Below are 10,246 nucleotides of genomic sequence, written 5' to 3'. Positions count from 1 at the left end.
CTACATATACATGTGGTAAATAACTTACCATGGCTGCACACTGGAGTTCAACACGTTTAACATGAGGTGAGTTGACAGAGATCTTGAGTCGGATCCCACCTCCTCATCTTTACTCCTCTGACGAGCTCTGCTCCTTTATCAGCCTCTGGTCCAAAGTGCAGGGAGAGTGTTTCCAACCAGACGCCTGGAGGAGTTCACCACCACCACCACCTCCTCCTCCTCACAACTCATGCAACACTCTCTGCTGTTTGAACACTTTACATTCACTCATCCAACCTTTAGTTCAGCAGCTACACCCACAAGACCAGTGGTGGAGGAGGTACTCAAGTACTTTAATAAAAGTAAAGTACCATGTCACCTTTTCTACTTCATTTAATAAGTATTTAGAAGTATTTCAGTGTCACCTATTCTCCTACTACGTCATTACCTGTAGCTTCTGTGTGTTTTCTTTTATACAATAATACAGACTGGGTCCTATTATTTAAGAATGAAGATGATGCTACGGAAGCGTATTGCTTTCACTTGAAAAAAAGTTCTGGTGATAATTATCTCGGGAATTTCCGGAGATGATTATCTCAGAAAAACTTTTTTTTCCTTTTTTTTTTAAACGACTACGTTCAAGTGAATGCAATACGCTTCCGTATGATGCTACTGAAAAAACTTTCTATTAGGATATTAATTAATGATCATCTTGGCGCTGGCCTCTTTCCAATCCAGTATGCATTGTAAAATGTAGTGGAGCACAAAGTACAGATATTAGCTAGATATATGTGTAGAAAAATAAAAGTGAAAAGTACCTGGAAATAAATCCACTTAATATACAGATATATGAAAAATGTACTTAAGTACAGAAACGAAGTAACTTGTTATATTCAACCACAGCTAAAGGCTTGTTAAGGCATTGACTCCTCTGTATGAACAGCTGGACCACATCAGGGGCACAAGCTCTGTCAGGTTAGTGGAGTGATCTTTTTCTTCTACAAAACACAATTACACTTGCAATGCAAACTAACATGAATGCTAATCAATATTTTCTGCTTTCCTATTAACTACAGCAGAATGCTATGTGTTACTGTTCAATGGTTTACCTGTGCATGCTTTGTTAAATTGGCTTTTGTGGTCAGGGCCCCTCGCCTCTGCCAGACGATCTGAGACTCGCAGAATCTGACATCTTTCATATCACTTCTCTGGACATATCTTTTTACAAAAGCCTTTTATTAACGTCTTATTGCAAGCATGTCATATTTGTTCATTATTTAGCATTCATCTTCATTGTCATTTCATGTATTCTGTTTTATTTGCTTGACTCCATATGTTCTTATCATGTTAAAATCTTGTAAAGCACTTTGTAACTTTGAAAAGTGCTATACAAATACATTATCAATATTGTGATCTACTGTACTGTGCAACATGTGTTATCTTCTACCATATTAACTTAAGATTTTGTAGCTTCTTATAAGGATATATTTCAATCAGAGACACCTGACTGTTTATCCAAAGCTTTTGGCCCCTGGCGGACAAACTGATGAAAGTAACATTTCAAGTAAATAAACATGAAACCACACATGTATAGAAAACTGCATTTATTGCCAAAAACACAGCTGACAGTGACAATCAGGACTGATTGTCAATAAGATGTACAAGTAACATGTAAAAAAAAACTGCTAATACAGCACACGTTAACGCCCTCTGTGAGGCGAATTCAAAATGAAGATTTCCCACAACATCTACAACAGTATACAACAGTCTACACTACAGTCACATAATAGTTACAACAAACTGCTTTAAGAACTATTCGAACATGTGCATAAAATACTGCTGCAGGTTCGTCAGGTCAGGATTCAGCATGGAACAAAAAGGCTCCCGTCCCTGCTCACACATATAATTGAATGATGGATGAGAATGAATCACTGCTGCCTCCACCAAAGAAAAGAGGTTTTCATTTAGCAAGATTATGAAAAAGGAATGAATCGATTTTATTGAAACTTGGAAAGGGTGGAGTATTGACCAAAGAAAATCATACATGTTTGGAGCGGACTTTATTAAGGTGGTGGATCCAGGATTTAATTTTTTTACTTTCTCTAACATTGTGAGATATTTCTCAACATTTTATGAATTTCTCAAGGAATAATGTAGAGATGTTTATTAAAAAAAAATGTGTAGAGAGCGAATACATATGAACAGTTGGTAAAGTGGCCAATCAGCCTTGGGGGAGGTTTGCGCTCTCTGGATTCTCTCACTTTCTACAGCCCACGTATCAGTCAGACAGGGCTCATTGGACAGTCAAGTTGTCGCATCTCACCTGGATGCAATTCGGGCAACCTACTGGAGAGCATCATGTTTCCATCATCATGTTGGCCTGCTGATGTTAGCCACCTCACGTCTCCATGGCATCAGAGGAACGGTCTTTGACCTTTGACCTCTGCTCTGTTTGGGGATGGCTGTGGTCATATTCCAGCAGTGTGAGGTCGAGTTTAGGTAGGGGGGACCTCCAGAACCAGAAGGTGTTGAAAGCGCAGTCTTCAGTGTCTGAGTCTCCAGTGTCTGAGTCTCCAGCTGCAACCTAAGAGCGAATAGGAAGCGAGAAGGATTGAGACATGTCCATAGGAGATAAGAGAAACATTTAAGACTGACATAGGACATGTGAGATAAACTAAATCCAGACAATATAGACTCCACTGGGTGAGCTTTTTTAAAAGATAGCTGGGGCTAGGGCTGGAGAATATGGGCAAAAATGATATCAAGATAAAAATGGTCATATCAGTCCATATCTATACCTATCAGGATAAAAGTCACGTAATTATTTTTGTTTTAAGATTAAAGACTGATTAAATTCAGTTTTATCAGCAGAGAACTTTGATTCTAGCTGATTAGTGAGTAGTGACTTAGGTTCAGAGCCACAGAGGTTAAATGCCTGGGACCTCCTGCTGGGGAGGCAGGTCTAGTTGCCTATGGGCACTTGCAAAAGTGTTTCCTCTGTGTTTTTTATTTCTTTGTGCTCTATCAAGCCATTGCTTTGTATGTGTATGTGTATGTGTGTGAGTGTGGCAGAGAGATAGGTGAGAATGTGATTTCAACATTTGAAATCTATTATTCAATAGAGCCAATAATTTGACCTACTTATTTGCATTGATCATCAGTTGTCCCCCCCCCCCGAAAATGTAAATGAGATCTTTCAGCTTTTCTAAGGATAAGCTGTTTTAAAGTTGGAGTTGATTTTCATTGATGTTGTGAATATATGAAAACTATGAATCTGCATAGTTTTACTGTGTCACATTTGATATCATCTTTAACACGAACGCAACAGTTGCTGTTTTTATTTCTTTTATTTCTTAGTTCTCTATCAAGACCTTGCTTTGTATGTGTGTGTGTGAGAGTGTTTTGGGGGGGAAGGTTGTTTGTATATAAAGTGCTAAATAAATAAAGTCTGACTGATTGATTATACCTCCACACTGGGCTTGTACAATACATCAGCAGTACATTGAACCTTAGTTATATTGCTATTGATTATTTTGTGATAATTATTGATTTCAATACCCAGTCCTAACCTACAGTCTATGGCCTGAACGAGGACAATAACTAGTTATACCCTGGGTAACGGGTGACACCTAGTGGGCAGTTAGTGCCACCACACCACATCACTTTCTCTGGGCTGCACACAGAAATGTGCAGATTCTTCGACACTGTTGGAAACTTACTTCATGAAGAGCTCCAGGACGAGAAGTCCCACAGTCTTCTCGGGGTCGTTTCTTGTGATTTGCGGGTGAACCGCTGCCGTGACGCTCCGGGACACCTCCAGGAGTCTGCACCGTCACAACATCAGCCGCATGCTCCCTGGTGCAAACCCCTGGTTCTTCTGGTTTCTGCTCCGGCTCCCCGGAGGAGTGCGGCCTCTTCCTGCAGCGGCCGCCCACCACGGCCAGCAGGGCCGGGGGACTCCGGCTCACAGGCCGGGCTGCCGGGGGGTCTGCCTCCAGCTGCAGGTCAACACTGAGGAGGGAGCGGGGGAGCGTTTTGGAGGGAAATTCGTGCAGCAGCAGCAGCGACTCCTCCGCGCGTCTCTTCGCCATGATTAACAGTTCCGTCCGCGCACCAGTGTCCAGCTTCAACCCCACAGCACGTGTTACTGAGCCGCCATCGCTACCTGCTCCTCACTGCGTAGTGTTCACGGTTCGGCTGCAAAACACCGAGAACCGGTAGTACAATTATTGCCAGGCAGCCCTGATAACCAATCAGAGGAGAGCACCGGTGTCTGTCCCCGCCCACAGCTTCCAACGCTTCCGGTGGCGGGTGAATTCACATGATCCTCCACAAGTGTTGAAGTCCTCCTGTTACAGAGAACATGGCCCAGTGGAGGTGGTGGGACAGAGGAGGAGGATGGCGATGCTGTCTTCTCTGATGGTCAACCAGTCCCACCCGCTGCAGGACACCATCACAGCACTGGGCAGAGACAGACTGGTCCAGTGTCTGAAGGAGAGGTGTCTAAGGTCCTTCCTTCCTGCAGCTGTTAGACCGAACGACCTGCTCTGCTCCCAGTACAACTACACGCAATTAATGTGGGCTGCACTTAACTCTGCTCTAACCCTCCTTACTGTGCTGTATTCATTCTGACTGTGCAACACAAGGGTTCATGTGCAATCCATTCACTGTGCATATTCTCATACTGCACATATTTTACATTACATTATATTTAGCTGACGCTTTTATCCAAAGCGACTTACAATAAGAGGGATTTTACTTTACACTGTATATATTAGTGTTTATTCGATTTGTATTGTTCTGTATCTTCCTTTTTTCCTTACACTTAGGTATTGCATGTCACTTACTACTTACTGATGCCTATTTTTGACTGTTGCTGCTGTAAAATTGCAAATTTCCCCATTGTGGGTCTAAGAAAGGATTATCTTATGTTTACTGGTCACAAAGAAATAACTTCAATGTTTTATTTTCGATATGGTGATTTTTTAGGTAAATGTATAGCAAGAACTTTTTCATTTTTTGTGTAGTTTTCCTTGACTTGACCCAACAATAGTTAAGTTTTGGGGTTATGTTCATGTTAAAATGATATTAAATGTGATACAGTTAACGTACTCATTTTTAAAATGTTTGGCTTTATTCCAAAGTTTGATAAGAAACGTCAATGAAAATCATCCCCAACTTTAAAACAGCTTATTCCTGAAAAAACGGAAACATCTGATGATCAATGCAAATGAGTAGATGAAGTTATTGGCACCATATTTGAAAAATAAATAGATTTTCAAATGTTCAGATCATATTCTCCATCATCGCTCTCTCACACGAACAAGCGCCCACGCACACACACACACACACGCACAGACAAACGCGCACACACGCAGCAAAAAACAATGAAGGCTGCAGGCATAATGGTTAAAAGAAACACACTCATCATGACTGACTGCCTCCTCTCAAAGAAATGTACAGTATTGAGACTATATAAAACAAAAAAGAACATTTATGTCCTTGTTTTTTTTCCCGTTTCCATTGTCTTTTTCAGTTCGTCAGTCTAATCTCTTCTCAGTCGATGGTTGTGCTCCCCTATGTTCATTGTTTTTGACAAAGAATTTCTTGTCACGTCAGGCTGTCGGTTCCCTCTCGCCGAGGTGATTTAGCCGCCGGTGGGGAAATCGGTTGTTGGTCGTCCTCTTCACAGTCAAAATACACGTCTGCAGGTTTTCGTGCCACAAAGAAGACACAGTCGTAAACGTATCTCAACATAGAGCGGTCGTTTTCTGTGTAGGTGGTCTGCATTGACTCTTTCTCCACCTATCAGGAGAAACATGAATACTTCTTTATTACTGGAACATCATAACTGAAGGGAAATATAATGTGCTATGAAAAGTAATTTGTCTGGTTTACCTCAATGTGGAAGCCAAATTTAACCATGGCTGTCCTAATGTCTTCATAGCTAAGTTCAACTGAGAGCTCGTTGGCCATGTTCTCAAAGTGATACAGCAGCGGACCTGTAGAAACATAAAAAACATTTAAACAACTTAATAAATGTTAGCTCACACATTTTCATGAGTAAAGAGCGGCCGATAAAATTCAGCCACTATGAGACTTTCACAGATGTATCAGGATTTCTGTTTATGTCTTTGTCAAAAGGTTTTAATGACAACATCTAGGGAATAATTGCCAGTTTTGTTAAATGTATATTTCAGCTGTATCAGTATCAGACATTTTATACTTGCTAATATCATTTCAGCATTGCCCCCCAAAAATCCATATTAGTCAGGCTCTAGTCATGAGCCTGATTCATACAGCATTCCTTTCTTTGACGGTAACATTCCTATTTTCGCATTTCAATATTTTTCCTCTCATCTATCTACACCCAAAACCTCATAATGATTTTGTGCAAACATGAACATGAACAATAATAATGCTATTAAAATGGAAAAAAAAAAAGTTTTCAGACCCTTTGCTATGAAACGTAATTATCTTTGAGTGACATTTGATTGGTTGGAAATGGTTAGGACATGCACACACCTCTAAATAAAGTCTTACAGCTGACGATGCATATCAGAGCAAATGGCTGTACAAGTTGATGATGGGTTTTCTTTCGTCACCAGGTTATGGACTTGGAAAGCATTTTGTTCCCCAGTAGAGTTCACATGCAACTGTCTTACACTGAGTGACTCACCCAGGTTGATCCAGACTCCACCAGGCTTCAGAATCTTCCAGATGGTCTCCACATACTCAATGACGTTATGAGCTGTGTCAATAAAGAAACAGGTAGCCACACAGTCCCAGGAATCTGACAGAAATGGACAATTAAACATGATTACCGTTACCTAATATTACTGGGGTGATTCATTTACCAATGACTACTTCATCACAGTATGTGCTTTTTAGAAAATAAAATTCAAACAGACTATTGTATAATGTAATTAATTAAAGTATCCAAACATGTACCATTATGTTTAATATTATAAAAGCCCAAACGCCTTACTCACTTTTTTTATTTTGTAATGTTTAAAGACTTCAAGTTAATTTGTTTTATAGAGCTTTCTGTGGATTAAATACAGTATGGATGTTAGCTCCACCGCTGACGAATGCACAAAGTTGCCTGAAGTGCTTGCAGGCACATTCTCTTCAAAAGGTTCGTAAAATTTGACTGCATGTTACAATGTTGAAGGTGGAATACCAACAGTAGTATATACCTGTGTCAGTGTAGACCTCCACAAAGTCCCCAGCTACCATGGAGAAGTCTGCAGTTAGTGGTAAGCTCTGAGGGTTGACATCAGGGAATCTGATTGGTCGTGTTTGGTCTGAGGATTTCTTGTTGTTGCTGAACTGGTGGATCCAAGGGTACAGGGTCAGAGTGTTCACCTGCTCACACCTGAATGGAGTAGTCCAAATGTATGAGGATAGGTGGATATAAGTAGTATTCTACAGAGTAGCACCAAACAACTGTATATGAATTAAGATTTTTGTTGTGACTTAAAGATGCTTAAAGAATATTGACATAGCTCAACTGCAAGTAAGCAAAGAATCATCCAGCATGAACATATGCATTGGATGGCATGTACATAGTTAGAGTTATAGGAGTGTCATTGTCTGTGTTACCTATTGAGAACAAAGTTTGAGGAGAAGAGCATGAAGAGACTCCATTCGTTGCCCTGGCATATATAACCCAGGCTAGCAATCTCCCAGGCAAGACGGCCGAGCCCAGCACCCGGAATCAGAACGCTCACCTTAGACACATCACTGACATAATAAAATGTACAAAATGCACATATCACATGGAAAACGCTGAGGAAGTCACATGATCAGAATTACTACAAGCTGCTTTGAAAACATAGCACATAAAAAAGCTGTGTGTTTGTATCATAATGAAAACATTTATATCCATTTGTTCTATTCTGTGTTTACTTGGCAAAATGAAGCATCTCTATTTTTGGCATGCATATGTCTGTCTAGGGGTGCATGTACGTTTCCTACTATTGGTCACATGGGAAGAGTCTTTGGATCTCTTGGATGATGGGTCGGTAGCAGGAGTCTCTCTCAGCCTGGCCTTCCTCACTCCAGTCTCTGACAAACTGCTTTATTGTGGACTTAAGCTTGTCCATGTCAAATGTAGTAGATGGCCGAATCTTCCTCGGATCCTCCTGAAGGGACAAAAAAGAATAACTAAAAACAATATCACAGAGGTCTTGCTACACCACAACAATCAAGGAAAAAAGAACTGTGACATAATATTATTGAGTAATATTATAAATGTATTCCTTGGGCATACAGGCAAACAAACAGACCAACACAGGTTGGCTCTCAGCCCTCATCAGGGTCTCAATAAAGGTGGTGGGCAGAGGTCCCTGCTAGGGTTGTGCGTCATTAACCATTTAACTGTTAAACTACTATAAGCATTGTGACGAATCAACACTATAGGTTAATCTGTTAAAAAATCCTTGGACATCAGCATCATCTGAGCAGGTATTCTCCACTGTGGGTCTCAGTTAACAAACTGCACACCAGACACACCCCACAGCATGTGGACATGTTGCCATTTCTGAAAAAACAGTACAAAGGCTGAGTAGGCCAGGCCTGTTAATGAGGGTTGATTATTCATGGCTGCGGGAACGTCCACAGCTAAAGTGAGAAGTAATGTCAACATCTGCCAGGAAGATGCTAAAAGCTTGGAACTGTGGATGTTTCGACAGACCACGGATGCAACTGGATTTCTCCTGACTGTATCAACCACGTCTGTGTGTGTGTGTGCATGAGTGAGAGCAGGGCAGAGGGTTTGTGATGAAGAGTGAATCCTCCTTTTCAACTGTTGTTTGCAAATGTAATAATTAAACCCTTGTTGAAAATGTAGCATTGGTATTTTTGATGGTTCAGACATTTGTCCATTATGTAACATTTTAATCTCATCAGTTAATCGTTAATAATCGGTAAATAGGCATCTTTTATTGGATAAAAGAATATTCAAAATGTACATCCCTAGTCCGTGCCTCGCTAAAGAACATCTATCAGATGCCACACAGCACTTCCTTCTTCCTTCCTCCTTTGTGAACTGACAATGAGTGACTGACTACAAGAAGAATCTGTGTATTGTAACTATTTGAGTATCTGCACAGTATATAGCCTGGTTTTGTCAAGCCTTACCCTCTCGCCATATCCAATGTTCTCGAACATATCGAGGCTGTTGTGAATGATGTCCTGCATCACCTCCTGGTTGTGGTCCACACACTGGTTGATGCGGGCCAGGTTGGACAAAACACATGGCAGCAAATTCTGGTGGTGCTGTGGTAGGCTCAGAAACTGACGCTCAGCACGCTTGACCCGCTCCTGGACATGGGCCCTGATGGGAAGAAACACAGGGGACAGCAGAAGATGTTCACAAGCGTTTTCCAGTCAGGTTGACCCAGAGAGAGGGAACACAACCATGTACACATAGTGAAAAACAAGTGTTAGACCTGATTTGAACTATGTATTGATACAGTGTGGGTCCGGCCCTTTGGTCCAAATGGTTACTTTACACTTCACTCAGTTTTATTGTCTTTCAGTGAAATTTCCAATTCATATATTCCTCTCTTCCGTTTGCTGGATTAGAATGGGAGACACGACTGGAGATGAAGTCAGAGAAATGTCACATAAATGCCACATTTACCTGGTTAAATAAAAGCTGGGAAACACCGACTAGCGTTTGAATAAACCTGAACTGACAGAGTTAGCTGCTTCCCTTCAAACCTAGTAACATCCTTTGTTGCTAACGACATCGCTTGTTACTATCGCCTGTCTCCTTTATTTTGAAACATCGTTTATATTTTACCTGTAAAATTTAAAAGCATCGATTATTCTCCAGAAATGCTGCCTCTCCAGCTTGGCCTCATCTTCGGGGCTGTATTTTATTCTTTCTTTGTGGAAATATGCTCCACCCTGCGTCCCGTCTTCTCCGGTGTCGGCCATGTCTGAAACCGAACAGCACACCGTCCAATCACAACGCGACAAACTCTTCTTCGTGACATTTATTGTTTCGAGGAGACTAGGCTCCAAGAGGCGTACTGCTGCCACTTAGGCTCAGGTGATTGAATTGCAGTTAGTCTCAATGAAAAAGCCATAAACTTCATCGATAAAACAAAAATAAACCCCAAAAACTATTCATCCATCCTCACGGCAGATTTTAAAAATTATGAGGAGAAATCTCACATTTACACTGTGATATTATATAAAAAAGAGTATTATAAACTATCTGAAAAGACTTTACAGGAACAAAACGAATTTTATG

General features: G+C 40.9%; 2 protein-coding genes across 2 annotated transcripts; both read right to left on the bottom strand.

The window, feature by feature from the left end:
* Positions 1 to 1,568: 1,568 nt before the first annotated feature.
* On the bottom strand, positions 1,569 to 4,203 carry wu:fa19b12 (uncharacterized protein LOC560551 homolog). The gene is made up of 2 exons (XM_035166953.2): positions 3,699 to 4,203; positions 1,569 to 2,563 (listed from the first exon to the last, which is right to left on the bottom strand). The coding sequence occupies exons 1-2, from the start codon at positions 4,068 to 4,070 to the stop codon at positions 2,378 to 2,380; spliced, it is 558 nt and encodes a 185-aa protein (XP_035022844.2). The 5' UTR covers positions 4,071 to 4,203; the 3' UTR covers positions 1,569 to 2,377.
* Positions 4,204 to 5,091: 888 nt separating this feature from the next.
* carnmt1 (carnosine N-methyltransferase 1) lies at positions 5,092 to 9,945 on the bottom strand. The gene is made up of 8 exons (XM_035166978.2): positions 9,791 to 9,945; positions 9,124 to 9,319; positions 7,960 to 8,126; positions 7,585 to 7,725; positions 7,179 to 7,357; positions 6,659 to 6,772; positions 5,878 to 5,981; positions 5,092 to 5,784 (listed from the first exon to the last, which is right to left on the bottom strand). Exons 1-8 carry the CDS (start codon positions 9,925 to 9,927, stop codon positions 5,590 to 5,592), a joined length of 1,233 nt encoding a protein of 410 aa, XP_035022869.1. The 5' UTR covers positions 9,928 to 9,945; the 3' UTR covers positions 5,092 to 5,589.
* Between the last annotated feature and the right edge of the window lie 301 nt (positions 9,946 to 10,246).

The sequence above is a fragment of the Hippoglossus stenolepis genome, chromosome 9 (assembly GCF_022539355.2).
Source record: "Hippoglossus stenolepis isolate QCI-W04-F060 chromosome 9, HSTE1.2, whole genome shotgun sequence".
In the NCBI taxonomy this organism is placed as follows: domain Eukaryota; kingdom Metazoa; phylum Chordata; class Actinopteri; order Pleuronectiformes; family Pleuronectidae; genus Hippoglossus; species Hippoglossus stenolepis.
This window is presented reverse-complemented; position numbering and strand designations above follow the sequence as displayed.